Consider the following 16,361-nt stretch of genomic DNA (forward strand, 5'->3'; position numbering starts at 1 on the left):
TGATGCTGGCGCTGGTTCAGGGGGGCTGACTGGGACCAGTATAGATCCGATGCTGGCACCAGTGCATGGGTTTACTGGGACCAGTACGGGCCCGATGCGCTGACTGGGACCAGTACGGGCCCGATGCTCTTGACTGGGACCAGTACGGGACCGATGCTGTGACTGGGACCAGTACGGGCCCGATGCCCTGACTGGGACCGGTACGGGACCGATGCTGGCGCCAGTTTGGGGCTGACTGGGACCAGTAGGGACGCGATGCCTGACTGGGACCAGTACGGGCCCGATGCCCTGACAGGGACCAGTACGGGCCCGATGCGCTGACTGGGACCAGTATGGGACCGATGCGCTGACTGGGACCAGTACGGGCCCGATGCCCTGACGGGGACCAGTACGGGCCCGATGCGCTGACTGGGACCAGTACGGGCCCGATGCCCTGACGGGGACCAGTACGGGCCCGATGCTCTGACTGGGACCAGTACGGGCCCGATGCGCTGACTGGGACCAGTACGGGCCCGATGCCCTGACGGGGACCAGTACGGGCCCGATGCTCTGACTGGGACCAGTACGGGCCCGATGCCCTGACTGGGACCAGTACGGGCCCGATGCGCTGACTGGGACCAGTACGGGCCCGATGCCCTGACTGGGACCAGTACGGGCCCGATGCTCTGACGGGGACCAGTACGGGCCCGATGCGCTGACTGGGACCAGTACGGGCCCGATGCGCTGACTGGGACCAGTACGGGCCCGATGCTCTGACGGGGACCAGTACGGGCCCGATGCGCTGACTGGGACCAGTACGGGCCCGATGCGCTGACTGGGACCAGTACGGGCCCGATGCCCTGACGGGGACCAGTACGGGCCCGATGCTCTGACTGGGACCAGTACGGGCCCGATGCCCTGACTGGGACCAGTACGGGCCCGATGCGCTGACTGGGACCAGTACGGGCCCGATGCCCTGACTGGGACCAGTACGGGCCCGATGCTCTGACGGGGACCAGTACGGGCCCGATGCGCTGACTGGGACCAGTACGGGCCCGATGCGCTGACTGGGACCAGTACGGGCCCGATGCTCTGACGGGGACCAGTACGGGCCCGATGCTCTGACGGGGACCAGTACGGGCCCGATGCGCTGACTGGGACCAGTACGGGCCCGATGCGCTGACTGGGACCAGTACGGGCCCGATGCTCTGACTGGGACCAGTACGGGCCCGATGCCCTGACTGGGACCAGTACGGGCCCGATGCGCTGACTGGGACCAGTACGGGCCCGATGCGCTGACTGGGACCAGTACGGGCCCGATGCGCTGACTGGGACCAGTACGGGCCCGATGCCCTGACGGGGACCAGTACGGGCCCGATGCTCTGACTGGGACCAGTACGGGCCCGATGCCCTGACTGGGACCAGTACGGGCCCGATGCGCTGACTGGGACCAGTACGGGCCCGATGCCCTGACGGGGACCAGTACGGGCCCGATGCTCTGACGGGGACCAGTACGGGCCCGATGCGCTGACTGGGACCAGTACGGGCCCGATGCGCTGACTGGGACCAGTACGGGCCCGATGCGCTGACTGGGACCAGTACGGGCCCGATGCCCTGACGGGGACCAGTACGGGCCCGATGCTCTGACTGGGACCAGTACGGGCCCGATGCCCTGACTGGGACCAGTACGGGCCCGATGCGCTGACTGGGACCAGTACGGGCCCGATGCCCTGACTGGGACCAGTACGGGCCCGATGCTCTGACGGGGACCAGTACGGGCCCGATGCGCTGACTGGGACCAGTACGGGCCCGATGCTCTGACGGGGACCAGTACGGGCCCGATGCTCTGACGGGGACCAGTACGGGCCCGATGCGCTGACTGGGACCAGTACGGGCCCGATGCCCTGACTGGGACCAGTACGGGCCCGATGCCCTGACTGGGACCAGTACGGGCCCGATGCTCTGACTGGGACCAGTACGGGCCCGATGCGCTGACTGGGACCAGTACGGGCCCGATGCGCTGACTGGGACCAGTACGGGCCCGATGCCCTGACGGGGACCAGTACGGGCCCGATGCTCTGACTGGGACCAGTACGGGCCCGATGCCCTGACTGGGACCAGTACGGGCCCGATGCGCTGACTGGGACCAGTACGGGCCCGATGCCCTGACTGGGACCAGTACGGGCCCGATGCTCTGACGGGGACCAGTACGGGCCCGATGCGCTGACTGGGACCAGTACGGGCCCGATGCGCTGACTGGGACCAGTACGGGCCCGATGCGCTGACTGGGACCAGTACGGGCCCGATGCTCTGACGGGGACCAGTACGGGCCCGATGCTCTGACGGGGACCAGTACGGGCCCGATGCGCTGACTGGGACCAGTACGGGCCCGATGCGCTGACTGGGACCAGTACGGGCCCGATGCTCTGACTGGGACCAGTACGGGCCCGATGCCCTGACGGGGACCAGTACGGGCCCGATGCTCTGACTGGGACCAGTACGGGCCCGATGCGCTGACTGGGACCAGTACGGGCCCGATGCTCTGACGGGGACCAGTACGGGCCCGATGCCCTGACGGGGACCAGTACGGGCCCGATGCTCTGACTGGGACCAGTACGGGCCCGATGCCCTGACTGGGACCAGTACGGGCCCGATGCGCTGACTGGGACCAGTACGGGCCCGATGCCCTGACTGGGACCAGTACGGGCCCGATGCTCTGACGGGGACCAGTACGGGCCCGATGCGCTGACTGGGACCAGTACGGGCCCGATGCGCTGACTGGGACCAGTACGGGCCCGATGCGCTGACTGGGACCAGTACGGGCCCGATTCTCTGACGGGGACCAGTACGGGCCCGATGCTCTGACGGGGACCAGTACGGGCCCGATGCGCTGACTGGGACCAGTACGGGCCCGATGCGCTGACTGGGACCAGTACGGGCCCGATGCTCTGACTGGGACCAGTACGGGCCCGATGCCCTGACTGGGACCAGTACGGGCCCGATGCTCTGACTGGGACCAGTACGGGCCCGATGCGCTGACTGGGACCAGTACGGGCCCGATGCTGTGACTGGGACCAGTACGGGCCCGATGCGCTGACTGGGACCAGTACGGGCCCGATGCTGTGACTGGGACCAGTACGGGACTGATGCTGGCAGCGGTTTGGGGCTAACTGGGACCAGTACGGGCCCGATGCTGTGACTGGGACCAGTACGGGACCGATGCTGTGACTGGGACCAGTACGGGACTGATGCTGGCAGCGGTTTGGGGCTAACTGGGACCAGTACGGGCCCGATGCTGTGACTGGGACCAGTACGGGACCGATGCTGTGACTGGGACCAGTACGGGCCCGATGCCCTGACTGGGACCAGTACGGGACCGATGCGCTGACTGGGACCAGTACGGGCCCGATGCTGTGACTGGGACCAGTACGGGACCGATGCCCTGACTGGGACCAGTACAGGACCGATGCCCTGACTGGGACCAGTACGGGCCCGATGCGCTGACTGGGACCAGTACGGGCCCGATGCCCTGACTGGGACCAGTACGGGCCCGATGCGCTGACTGGGACCAGTACGGGCCCGATGCTCTGACTGGGACCAGTACGGGACCGATGCTGTGACTGGGACCAGTACGGGACTGATGCTGGCAGCGGTTTGGGGCTAACTGGGACCAGTACGGGCCCGATGCTGTGACTGGGACCAGTACGGGACCGATGCTGTGACTGGGACCAGTACGGGCCCGATGCCCTGACTGGGACCAGTACGGGACCGATGCGCTGACTGGGACCAGTACGGGCCCGATGCTGTGACTGGGACCAGTACGGGACCGATGCCCTGACTGGGACCAGTACAGGACCGATGCCCTGACTGGGACCAGTACGGGCCCGATGCGCTGACTGGGACCAGTACGGGCCCGATGCTCTGACTGGGACCAGTACGGGCCCGATGCTGGCGCCGGTCGCTCCCGCGCGGGACGGGGCGAGGCCGGACGCGATCGAGTCAGGGGCCGCGCGCCCCGGCGGGCTTCAATCGGGTCCGCCCCCGCTTGGCCCCGCCCCTCAGGAGCCCCGCCCCGGGAGAGCCCCGCCCCCGGGGGAGCCCCGCTGGGTCCCAGCGCCCGGTCCAGCCGGGACCTATGGGCGTCTATAGGCGACCTGCGCCCCTATAGACTCTGGACATAGGGACGCAGCGGAGGCACGGGCACGGCCCCGAGCAGCTCCCCGGATCCCAGTTCCTCCAGTAGATTCCCACTTCCCCCAGTACCTCCCCAGATCCCAGTTCCCCACAGCAGCTCCCCAGCTCCCAGTTGCCCCAGTAGACTCCCAGTCCCCCCAGTAGACTCCTATTTCCCCCAGTATCTCCCCAGATCCCAGTTCCCCCCAGCAACTCCCCAGATCCCCCAGCAGCTCCCCAGATCCCAGTCCGCCCAGTAGTCTCCCAGTGCCCCAGTACCACCCCAGATCTTGGTCCCCCCAGTAGTCTCCCAGTCCCCCCAGTAGACTCCCAGTGCCCCAGCAGCTCCCCAGATTCCAGTTCCCCCAATAGCCTCCCAGTTCCCCCAGTATCTCCCCAGATCCCAGTCCCCCCAGTAGCCCCTTGGGTCCCAGTTCCCCCAGTTGCGTCCTGGTTCCCCCAGTAGCTCCCCAAATCCCAGTTCCCCCAGCAGCTCCCCAGATCCCAGTCTCCCCAACAGCTCCCCAGATCCCAGTCCCCCCAGTAGCCCCCCCGGATCCCAGTTCCCCCCAGTATCTCCCCAGCTCCCAGTTTCCCCCAGCAGCTCCCCAGATCCGAGTCCCCCCCCAGCAGCCCCCTGAATCCCAGTTCTCCCAGCAGCTCCCCAGATCCCAGTTCCCCCCAGTGGACTCCCAGTTCCCCAGTAGCCCCCTGGATCCCAGTTCCCCTAGCAGCTCCCCAGTTACCTCCCAGTTCCCCCAAGAACCTCCCCAGATCCCAGTTCCCCCAGTCGCCTCCCAGTCCCCCCCAGCAGTTCCCATTCCCACCCTCCTCCACCCCAGTTCCCCACGGTGGGTCTCAATCAGTTCCGCTCTCCCCCCCCCTCCATCACCCCGAGCAGATCCCATCCCTCCCCCCACGCGGGTTTGTGCCCCCCCCCCCATCCAACCCCCCCGACCCCCTCCTCGGGGTCCCGTCCCCCCACACCCCCACCCGTGTCCCCCCCACCCCAATCCACTCCTTCCCCCCCCAGCATCCCCCCCCCCCAAAACACCCCCCAATCTTATCCCCCCCCAAACCCCCCCCCAGACCTCAGCAATAGGGATCCACTCCCCCCCCCCCCACGCAGCACCCTTGGGTGCAGCCCCCGGATGCCGGAATCCATCCCCCCCCTCCGTGGGTGGCAAGGGGGGGGGTCTGGGTGCTGCAGGGGGGGGCGGGGGGGGGCCAGGCCCAGTGAATCAGCGGCGCCTGGACGCCTGGGTGCTGCCCAGTGTCTGGCAGGCAGCGGGCAGGCAGCAGGCAGGCAGCACCCACCCAGGTAGGGGACCCCCTATACCAGTCTAAGGGGGATACTGGGACCAGTATAGGGTGGATGCTGGGAGAAGTTCAAGGGGGATGCTGGGACCGGTATAGGATGGATGCTGGGAGCAGTTTGGGGGGGATAGTGGGACCAGTATAGGATGGATGCTGGGAGGAATTTAAGGCGGGGGGTGATGGACCAGTTGAGGCCAAGAATGGGGACTGGGACCAGTTCAGGCCAGGGGGGATGCTGGGATAGTATGGGATGGATGCTGGGAGCAGTTCAGGGGGGATACTGGGACCAGTATAGGATGGATGCTGGGAACAGTTCAGGGGGGATACTGGGACCAGTATAGGATGGATGCTGGGAGCAGTTCAGGGGGGATAGTGGGACCAGTATAGGATGGATGCTGGGAGCAGTTCAGGGGGGATAGTGGGACCAGTATAGGATGGATGCTGGGAGCAGTTCAGGGGGGATGCTGGGACCAGTATAGGATGGATGCTGGGAGGAATTCAAGGCGGGGGGTGATGGACCAGTTGAGGCCAAGAATGGGGACTGGGACCAGTTCAGGGGCGATATGGGGACCGGTTCAGGGCAGGGATGTTGGGACCTGTTGAGGATGGGTGCTGGCACCAGTTCTGGTCAAGAACGGGTACTGGGACCAGTTCAAGGGGGTTACGGGGACCAGTTTAGCTCAGGGTGGATGCTGGGACCAGTTCAAGGGAGGGATGCTGGGACCAGTTCAGGGAAGGATGCTGGGACCAGTTCGGGGGGGTACTGGGACCAGTTCAGGCCAAGAGTGGGCACTGAGACCAGTTCAGGGGATGATGCTGGGACCAGTTGAGGCCAAGAGAGAGTACTGGGACCATTTTAGGGTGGATACTGGCACCAGTTCAGGCTGGGGGTGGGTGCTGGAACCTGTCCAGAGGGGCTACTGGGACCAGTATAGGCTGGGTGCTGGCACCAGCCCTGGGGTGGGGGAGTGCTGGGACCAGTGCGGGGAGGTTACTGGGCCCAGTGGGTGCTGGGTGGGACCCAGGGGGGGTGGGGGGCACTGGTAGTAATGGGGTGTCTGGTTGCAGGGACCCCTCGGTACTGGGGGGGGTGATGGGGCAGAAGCAGGCGGCCGCGGCCCCCGAGGGGGACAGGGACGAGGGTATGGGGACTGGGGGGACTGGGAGAGACTGGGAGGGGCAGGGATGGAGACGGGGACAATGGTGGGGGGACTGGGGGGGGACAGGGGTGGGGGGACGGGGGATATGGGGGGACTGGGGGCGACTGGAGAGGGGGAGAGGGTTGGAGAATGGGGGCACTGGGGGGGGGACTGGGACGGGGAATGGGGGAGCTGGGGGGGACTGGGAGGGGCAGGGATGGGGACAGGGTGGGGGAGACTGGGAGGGAGGTATGGGGGGGACCGGGAGGGACTTGAGGGGACAGGGATGGGGGGACTGGGGATATTGGGGGGACTGGAATGAGGAGGACAGGGACTGGGGGGGGACAGGGTTGGGGACTGGGGGGACTGGGAGGGACTGGGAGGGGCAGGGACGGGGACAATGGGGGGGACTGGGGTGGGGGGACTGGGGACATGGGGGGATCGGGGAGGAGTGGGATGGGATATGGGGGGACTGGGGGGGAGGATGGAGGGGACATGGGGAGGGATGGGGGGGGGACAAGGAGGGAGGTATGGGGGGACTGGGAGGGACTGGGGGGACAGGGATGGGGGGATTGCGGGTATGGGGGAGGACTGGGAGGGGGAACGGGGGAACTGGGGGGCGCAGGGTTGGGGAATGGGGACTCGGGGGGGGTGAGGAGACCCGACCGCTGGTGCCACCCCCCCCCCAACATCTCCGTGTCCCCCCCGTGTCCCCCCGTGTCCCCGCGGGCGCAGGGGGACCCTCCCCGGGGGGGCAGGAGGCGTCGCCGCTGGAGCGGGGGCTCCACGCCGTGGTGGGCACCTTCTACCAGTACGCCAGGGCCCCGGGGGGGGGGCAGGAGCCCAGCCTGGACCCCCCCGCCTTCCAGCGCCTGCTGCGCCACGAGCTGGGCCACCAGCTCAGCGTGAGTGTCCCCTCGGGGCGGGGGGGGCGACTGTCCCCCCACTGTCCCCCCCACTGTCCCTCCACGTGTCCCCGCGTCCGTCCCTTACGGTGGTGGCCCTCCACGTGCCCCCCCCATCCCCACGGTGCCCCCCCGTGTCCCCCCACGTCCCCAGGACCACGTCCCCCCCCGCCCCGCCACGGGCCACAGCCACAAGTGGGGTCACCAGCTCACCACCAGTCCCCGTGTCCCCTCGGTGTCCCCCCACGTGTCCCCACGTCCCCTTGTCCTGCCACGGCCCCCGTCCACGAGCAGTGCCACCACCTCCCCACGTCCCCTCCTGTCCCTGCTGCCACCGTGTCGTCCCAGATGTCCCCATATACCCCATAGTGTCCCTCCACGTGTCCCCATGTCCCCCCCACATGTCCCCGATGTCCCCATGGCATTCCCCGACACGTCCCCACGGCCCCCTGTCCCCCATGGCCCCCATCCACGAGCAGTGCCACCACCTCCCCTCATGTCCCCACGTCCCCTCGTGTCCCTGCCTGGCACCGTGTCATCCCAGATGTCCCCGTGTCCCCCCATAGTGTCCCCCCACATGTCCCCGATGTCCCCATGGCATTCCCCGACACGTCCCCACGGCCCCTTCTCCCACCACGGCCCCCACCCGCGGGCAGTGCCACCATCTCCCCTGGTGTCCCCACGTCCCCTCGTGTCCCTGCCTGCCACCGTGTCATCCCAGATGTCCCCGTGTCCCCCCGTAGTGTCCCCCCACATGTCCCCGATGTCCCCATGGCATTCCCCGACACGTCCCCACGGCCCCTTCTCCCGCCACGGCCCCCACCCGCGGGCAGTGCCACCACCTCGTCCCCTCGCGTCCCCGCTGCCCCCGTGTCCCCCCCACCCCCGGCCGTCCCCCTGCCCACGCGCCGCCCGCAGGACACGGGCCAGCCCCAGGCCGTGGCCGCCATCTTCGCGCTGCTGGACGCCAACCGGGACCGGCGCATCTCCTTCGACGAGTACTGGCACTTGGTGGCCTGGCTCTGCCACGTCCTGCGGCACCGCCATTACGGCGCCACGCCGGCCCCCCCGCCCCCCGGCCTCTGCGGGGACCCCCACGGCCCCCGCCCGGCCCCCGACGCCGCCCCGACGGCCCCGGCCCGCGGGGACGGCCACCGGTGACCCCCCGGCCACGCGGGGACCGGGACGGGGACGCCCGGAGCGACGGGCGCGGGGCTGCCGGGGGGACCCCGGGCTGGGGACGGGAGGAGAAACGGCCGAAACCCCTTCGGAGACGGAAAATGTCCCGGAAAAGTAATAAAAGAGACCCAAGAAAGGGAACGCTGAGGTGGGGAACGTGCAAACGGGGGCGAGCGCGGCGTGGGGAGGTGGCGAGGGTGGGGGCTGCCCCACAGGGACCCCCAGCCCCACAGGGACCCCCCTGCCCCATAGGGACTCCCCCAGCCCCACAGGGACCCTCCTGCCCCGTAGGGAACGTCCCCTCCCCTACAGGGTCCTCTCCTGACCCTTGGGGTCCCTCTGACCCATAGGGCGCTCTCCTGTCGCCCATGGACCCCCCCCGACATATAGGGACCCTCCCCACCCCATAGAGTCCTCCCCTGCCCTACAGGGTTCCCTCTGCCACATAGGGACCCCCCTGCCCCATAGGGAATGTCCCCTCCCCCCCAGGGTCCTCTCCTGCCCCATAGGGTCCTCTCCTGCCCTACAGGGTTCCCTCTGCCCCATAGGGAATGTCCCCTCCCCCACAGGGTCCTCTCCTGCCCCATAGGGACCCCCGTGCCCCAACGCCCCCCCTCGCTGCCCCACAGCCCCCGGTCACTGTCCCTTGGCTCAGGCAGCTCTGGGGCTCCCGGATGGGCGCAGCTCTGTCCTGGCCACGCCCCCCCCGTGAGGCCACGCCCCATCAGGCCCCGCCCATTCGAACCCCGCCCCTGCCCCGCCCAAATTCCGACCCCGCCCCATCTCAGCGCCCGCCCTCAGCCGCGCCCTGCTCACCGCTCAGTCCCCGCCCCTCTCCGGGTCCCGGCCCCGCCCCCTGATCAAGCCCCGCCCCCAGCCTCGTCCCATTCACACCGCGGCCCAGGCCCCGCCCTCTCTCAGGCTCCGCCCCCCCGGGCAGGAGCGGGCTCCCCGTGGGGCAGAGGGATCCCTATAGGGCAGGGGAGGGTCCTATGGGCCAGGGGGGGTCCCTATATGTTGGGGGGGGTCCCTGGGCGAGGGGAGAGCACCCTAGGGGTCAGAGGGACCCCATGGGGCAGGAGAGGACCTTGTGGGGGAGGGGACATTCCCTATGGGGCAGGGGGGTCCCTATGGGGCAGAGGGAACCCTATGGGGCAGAGGGACGCCTGTAGGGCAGGAGAGGACCCTATGGGGCAGGAGAGGACCCTGTGGGGGAGGGGACATTCCCTATGGGGCAGGGGGAACCCTATGGGGCAGAGGGACGCCTGTAGGGCAGGAGAGGACCCTATGGGGCACGAGAGGACCCTATGGGGCAGGAGAGAACCCTGTGGGGGAGGGGACGTTCCGTATGGGGCAGGGGGGTCCCTATGGGGCAAAGGGAACCCTGTAGGGCAGGGGAGGACTCTATGGGGCGGGGAGGGTCCCTATATGTCGGGGGGGGTCCATGGGCGACAGGAGAGCGCCCTATGGGTCAGAGGGACCCCAAGGGTCAGGAGAGGACCCTGTAGGGGAGGGGACGTTCCCTACGGGGCAGGAGGGTCCCTGTGGGGCTGGGGGAGTCCCTATGGGGCAGGGGGGTCCCTATGGGGCTGGGGGTCCCTGTGGGGCAGCCCCCACCCTCGCCACCTCCCCACGCCGCGCTCGCCCCCGTTTGCACGTTCCCCACCTCAGCGTTCCCTTTTTTGGGTCTCTTTTATTACTTTTCCGGGACATTTTCCGTCTCCGAAGGGGTTTCGGCCGTTTCTCCTCCCGTCCCCAGCCCGGGGTCCCCCCGGCAGCCCCGCGCCCGTCGCTCCGGGCGTCCCCGTCCCGGTCCCCGCGTGGCCGGGGGGTCACCGGTGGCCGTCCCCGCGGGCCGGGGCCGTCGGGGCGGCGTCGGGGGCCGGGCGGGGGCCGTGGGGGTCCCCGCAGAGGCCGGGGGGCGGGGGGGCCGGCGTGGCGCCGTAATGGCGGTGCCGCAGGACGTGGCAGAGCCAGGCCACCAAGTGCCAGTACTCGTCGAAGGAGATGCGCCGGTCCCGGTTGGCGTCCAGCAGCGCGAAGATGGCGGCCACGGCCTGGGGCTGGCCCGTGTCCTGCGGGCGGCGCGTGGGCAGGGGGACGGCCGGGGGTGGGGGGGACACGGGGGCAGCGGGGACGCGAGGGGACGAGGTGGTGGCACTGCCCGCGGGTGGGGGCCGTGGTGGGAGAAGGGGCCGTGGGGATGTGTCGGGGAATGCCATGGGGACATCGGGGACATGTGGGGGGGGACATGGGGACACGTGGAGGGACACTATGGGGTATATGGGGACATCTGGGATGACACGGTGGCAGCAGGGACAGGAGGGGACACAAGGGGACATGGGGACACCAAGGGAGATGGTGGCACTGCTCGTGGATGGGGGCCGTGGTGGGACAAGGGGATGTGGGGACACGTCAGGGAATGCCATGGGGACATTGGGGACATGTGGGGGGGGACATGGGGACACTATGGGGTATATGGGGACATCTGGGATGACACGGTGGCAGCAGGGACAGGAGGGGACATGTGGGGAGGTGGTGGCACTGCTCGTGGATGGGGGCCATGGGGGACAGGGGGCTGTGGGGACGTGTCGGGGAATGCCATGGGGACATCGGGGACGTGTGAGGGGGACATGGGGACATGTGGAGGGACACTATGGGGTATATGGGGACATCTGGGATGACACAGTGGCAGCAGGGACAGGAGGGGACACGAGGGGACATGGGGACACCAAGGGAGATGGTGGCACTGCTCGTGGATGGGGGCCGTGGTGGGACAGGGGGATGTGGGGATGTGTTGGGGAATGCCATGGGGACATCGGGGACATGTGGGGGGACACTATGGGGGGACACGGGGACATCTGGGATGACACGGTGCCAGGCAGGGACACGAGGGGACGTGGGGACACGAGGGGAGGTGGTGGCACTGCTCGTGGATGGGGGCCATGGGGGACAGGGGGCCGTGGGGACGTGTTGGGGAATGCCATGGGGACATCGGGGACGTGTGAGGGGGACATGGGGACACGTGGAGGGACACTATGGGGTATATGGGGACATCTGGGACGACACGGTGGCAGCAGGGACAGGAGGGGACACGAGGGGACATGGGGACACCAAGGGAGATGGTGGCACTGCTCGTGGATGGGGGCCGTGGTGGGACAGGGGGATGTGGGGATGTGTTGGGGAATGCCATGGGGACATCGGGGACATGTGGGGGGGGACATGGGGACACTATGGGGTATATGGGGACATCTGGGATGACACGGTGGCAGCAGGGACAGGAGGGGACATGTGGGGAGGTGGTGGCACTGCTCGTGGATGGGGGCCATGGGGGACAGGGGGCTGTGGGGACGTGTCGGGGAATGCCATGGGGACATCGGGGACATGTGGGGGGACACTACGGGGGGACATGGGGACACATGGAGGGACATGGTGGCAGGCAGGGACATGAGGGGACGTGGGGACACGAGGGGAGGTGGTGGCACTGCTCGTGGACGGGGGCCGTGGCAGGACAAGGGGACGTGGGGACGTGTGGGGGGACACCGAGGGGACACGGGGACTGGTGGTGAGCTGGTGACCCCACTTGTGGCTGTGGCCCGTGGCGGGGCGGGGGGGGACGTGGTCCTGGGGACGTGGGGGGACACGGGGGGACACCGTGGGGATGGGGGGGGCACGTGGAGGGCCACCACCGTAAGGGACGGACGCGGGGACACGTGGAGGGACAGTGGGGGGGACAGTGGGGGGACAGTTGCCCCCCCCGCCCCGAGGGGACACTCACGCTGAGCTGGTGGCCCAGCTCGTGGCGCAGCAGGCGCTGGAAGGCGGGGGGGTCCAGGCTGGGCTCCTGCCCCCCCCCCGGGGCCCTGGCGTACTGGTAGAAGGTGCCCACCACGGCGTGGAGCCCCCGCTCCAGCGGCGACGCCTCCTGCCCCCCCGGGGAGGGTCCCCCTGCGCCCGCGGGGACACGGGGGGACACGGAGATGTTGGGGGGGGGGTGGCACCAGCGGTCGGGTCTCCTCACCCCCCCGTGTCCCCATTCCCCAACCCTGCGCCCCCCAGTTCCCCCTCCCAGTCCCCCCATACGCCCTCCCACTCCCGTCATTCCCCGTCCCAGTCCCCCCCATTCCCCTCCCGGTCGTCCCCCATCATGCCCCAGCTGTGTCCCCCCATCCTTGTCCCCCCCCCCATCCCTGTCCCCTCCGTCCCCCTCCCTGCCCCCCCCCCCCCCCAATGTCCCCTCCCCCCAGTGTTCCCAGTACCGCTGGGGTCCGGGGTGGTGACACCCCCCTGGCTCTGCCCCATGTCACCCCGTCACGCTAACGAGGCCCTGCCATAATGAGAAACCCCTGTTAGCAGCCCCATCCAGCCCCCCCCCCCCGTCCCCATCCTCCCAGTATCCCCAGTAAGACCCACTCACTGGGACTGGACCAAGGTCCCCAAGGACACCCCAGGGTCACTTTGGAGACGGGCTCGACCACGTGGCCTCGGCTATTCCTGGCCACTGTGTCCCCCCCCATGGCTCCGGTGACATCTGCCACCACCCTGCCCGGATGCCTGGGTCCCCTTGATCCCCCGCTCCACCTCGATGATCCCAAATCTGCTTGAATTCACCCCCAAAAATAACCCCTGGTGCCGGTAGCACCCAACCAGGGCACCCAACCCGCCTGGTTGTCATTACCAGCCCTCATTTGGGGATAATTCAGGGGTTTTTTGTCTAATCTTCTCCATTTGGCCAGCGGCTGCCCCAAAATTGCGGATTATTGACCCCAAATTGCCCATTTTTGTGGTTTTTTCCCCCTCGCTTCAAAGCCAGCGTCGCCCAGCTGCTTTTGAACACCGTTTCAGAATGAATCGTAATTAATATTAATCGATCGGGAGGTGGTGCCGCTCCGTGACGGCCTTTTTTTTTTTTTTTTTTTTTTTTTTTGCCTCCCACGATGCGTTTGTATCTTCTCCGCTGTCTCGTATAAAGGTTGTGCACCGCGGCGTGGAGCAGGGGGGGAACACAGATGCCCACATACCCCTCACCCAGCGGAGAACCCCCCCCCCAAAAAAAAGAGGAAACACCCCCATTTTGAGAGCGGAAATGATCCGAAACCACTAGATCCCGTCGATGGCGGGTGGGAAGCGTTACAGGCCGGCACCTCGACGATTATTTTTCCACCCCGGAGCCCCGTTTAACCGCCCCCGCCGGAAATTCGTAGCTGCGATCGGATGCCGAAGAAAACTCCGGAAATGTTGCTTCAAATCGTTGGGGTGTTCGTGGGGGGGGATGACGGGGTGCCCCCCCCCCCCCTCCCCGGGGAGGGCCCCGTTGTGAGCTGGGGTGCAGGTGTTGGGTGCAAATTTGGGCTGGATCCCTGCTAATCCGGGCTGGATCCTTGCAAATTTGCGTTGGATCCTTGCAAATCCGCGCTGGATTCTTGCAAAGCCCTGCTGGATCCTTGCAAATCTACGCTGCATCCTTGCAAATCTGCGTCTGATCCTTGCAAATCTATATTGCATCCTTGCAAATCTGCATTTGATCCTTGCAGATCTGCACCGGATCCTTGCAAATCTGTATTGCATCCTTGCAGATCCACGTTGCGTCCCTGCAAATCTGCACCGGATCCTTGCAAATCTGTATTGCATCCTTGCAGATCCACGTTGCGTCCCTGCAAATCTGCACCGGATCCTTGCAAATCTGTATTGCATCCTTGCAGATCCACGTTGCGTCCCTGCAAATCTGCACCGGATCCTTGCAAATCTGTATTGCATCCTTGCAGATCCACGTTGCGTCCCTGCAAATCTGCACCGGATCCTTGCAAATCTGTACTGCATCCTTGCAGATCCACGTTGCGTCCCTGCAAATCTGCACCGGATCCTTGCAAATCTGTACTGCATCCTTGCAGATCCACGTTGCGTCCCTGCAAATCTGCACCGGATCCTTGCAAATCTGTATTGCATCCTTGCAGATCCACGTTGCGTCCCTGCAAATCTGCACCGGATCCTTGCAAATCTGTACTGCATCCTTGCAGATCCACGTTGCGTCCCTGCAAATCTGCACCGGATCCTTGCAAATCTGTATTGCATCCTTGCAGATCCACGTTGCGTCCCTGCAAATCTGCACCGGATCCTTGCAAATCTGTATTGCATCCTTGCAGATCCACGTTGCGTCCCTGCAAATCTGCACCGGATCCTTGCAAATCTGTATTGCATCCTTGCAGATCCACGTTGCGTCCCTGCAAATCTGCACCGGATCCTTGCAAATCTGTACTGCATCCTTGCAAATCTGTATTGCATCCTTGCAGACGTTGCATCCCTGCAAATCTGGGCTGGATCCCTGCACGTTCACAGTGCTCCTTTGCAAACGCACATGGCCTCCTTGCAAATCTCCGCTGGATCCTTGCAAATCTCCGCTGGATCCCTGAAAATTCATGTTGTGCCCTTGCGAATCCAGGTTGTCTCCTTGCAAATCCATGCCCTGGATTTGCAGACGCAGGTTGCGTCCTTGCAAAGCCACATTGCACCCTTCAAAATTCTTGGTACTTCCTCACCAATCCACACCGGATTCTTGCAAATCCCCACTGGATCCCTGGAAATCCTCACTGCATCCTTCCAGATTGGCCGGGGCAACCTCGCAAATCCACATTGCATCCTCGCAAACCCACACTGGAGTCTTGCAAACCCACGCTAGATCCTCGCAAACCCGCGTCGCATCCTTGCAAACCCACGCTGCATCCTTCCGCGTCACCCGCGCGCGCTTGGAAATCCGCGTCGCGTCCTTGCAAATCCACGCTGCGCCCTTGCAAACCGGCCGAGCCTCTGGGGAAGCCGTCGCGAGTTCCAAATCCCTTGGGAAAACCATTTGGCCCAGCACAGCACCAAGGGCCACCCCAAACCCATCGGGCATCCCTTATTTTTAGGGAAAAAACCCCTTTTTTTAGGGGTGTTGGATGGCTCGAGGCGGAGCTGCTCAACCGAAAATGGCCAAGAAGGGGGTTTGCAGGCAAGAACTAACCCCAAACCACTTTTTCCCTCCTCCCCTGTGGCCAATTTGGGGAATATTCTCCCCCAAAAGTGCCCCGAGCGGGGGGTAGGGAGTGATGGGCAGCGCCAGTGTTTCCCCTTTGCCCAGATTCTGCTTTTTAAGGGGAAAAAAAACCCAAACAAAAAAAGGTTTGGTTTCGCATCTTAAGTGCTTTATTGAGGTGGATTTTCCCCGCAGGACAGCACGACCCCGACGGCACCAAAAACCACAAAAATCCGCCCAAATTCATTCCAAAACCCGTCGGGTTTTCCCACTCGGCGCTTCGTGGTGCCCCCCCTAAAAAAAAACCCCCACGATTGCACCCTCATTTCAGGACCATCCTCCTGATGAGCAAATCCAGCCCCAAAACTCATCTGGGGGCCGGTTTCGAAGGAGCTTTTGAGGCCAAACATGCCATTTCCTGGAAAATTGGGGGGTTTGGGGTTTTGGTTTTTTTTTTTCCCACCTCCCGGCAGCCCCGGGGTGACGTGGATCCCGGGACGTGGGATGCAGGACGCGGCCAGCCGGGAGCATCCTCTCGCCACCCCCCACCATGGTGCTTCCCCCGGAGAAAAGCAGCTTTTTGCCCTAAAATGCGTCATTTCACCCCAAAATGCATCACCTCGCCCAAGGCCCCAGCTCAGAGCCCGCCAAATTGCG

The 16,361-nt window shown here is 66.0% G+C and overlaps 1 protein-coding gene and 1 long non-coding RNA gene across 2 annotated transcripts; one reads left to right on the forward strand and one right to left on the reverse strand.

Moving 5' to 3' along the window:
* Nucleotides 1-7,221: 7,221 nt before the first annotated feature.
* On the forward strand, nt 7,222-8,629 carry LOC142026300 (uncharacterized). The gene is made up of 2 exons (XR_012648796.1): nt 7,222-7,513; nt 8,432-8,629. It is a non-coding gene; the product is annotated as an uncharacterized LOC142026300 (long non-coding RNA).
* Nucleotides 8,630-10,365: 1,736 nt separating this feature from the next.
* Nucleotides 10,366-13,199, reverse strand: LOC142026291 (protein S100-A16-like). Its single transcript, XM_075019266.1, has 4 exons — nt 13,110-13,199; nt 12,952-13,019; nt 12,471-12,640; nt 10,366-10,767 (listed from the first exon to the last, which is right to left on the reverse strand). The coding sequence occupies exons 2-4, from the start codon at nt 12,992-12,994 to the stop codon at nt 10,525-10,527; spliced, it is 456 nt and encodes a 151-aa protein (XP_074875367.1). The 5' UTR covers nt 12,995-13,019; nt 13,110-13,199; the 3' UTR covers nt 10,366-10,524.
* Nucleotides 13,200-16,361: the final 3,162 nt, after the last annotated feature.

Source organism: Buteo buteo, chromosome 32, assembly GCF_964188355.1.
Source record: "Buteo buteo chromosome 32, bButBut1.hap1.1, whole genome shotgun sequence".
Classification (NCBI taxonomy): domain Eukaryota; kingdom Metazoa; phylum Chordata; class Aves; order Accipitriformes; family Accipitridae; genus Buteo; species Buteo buteo.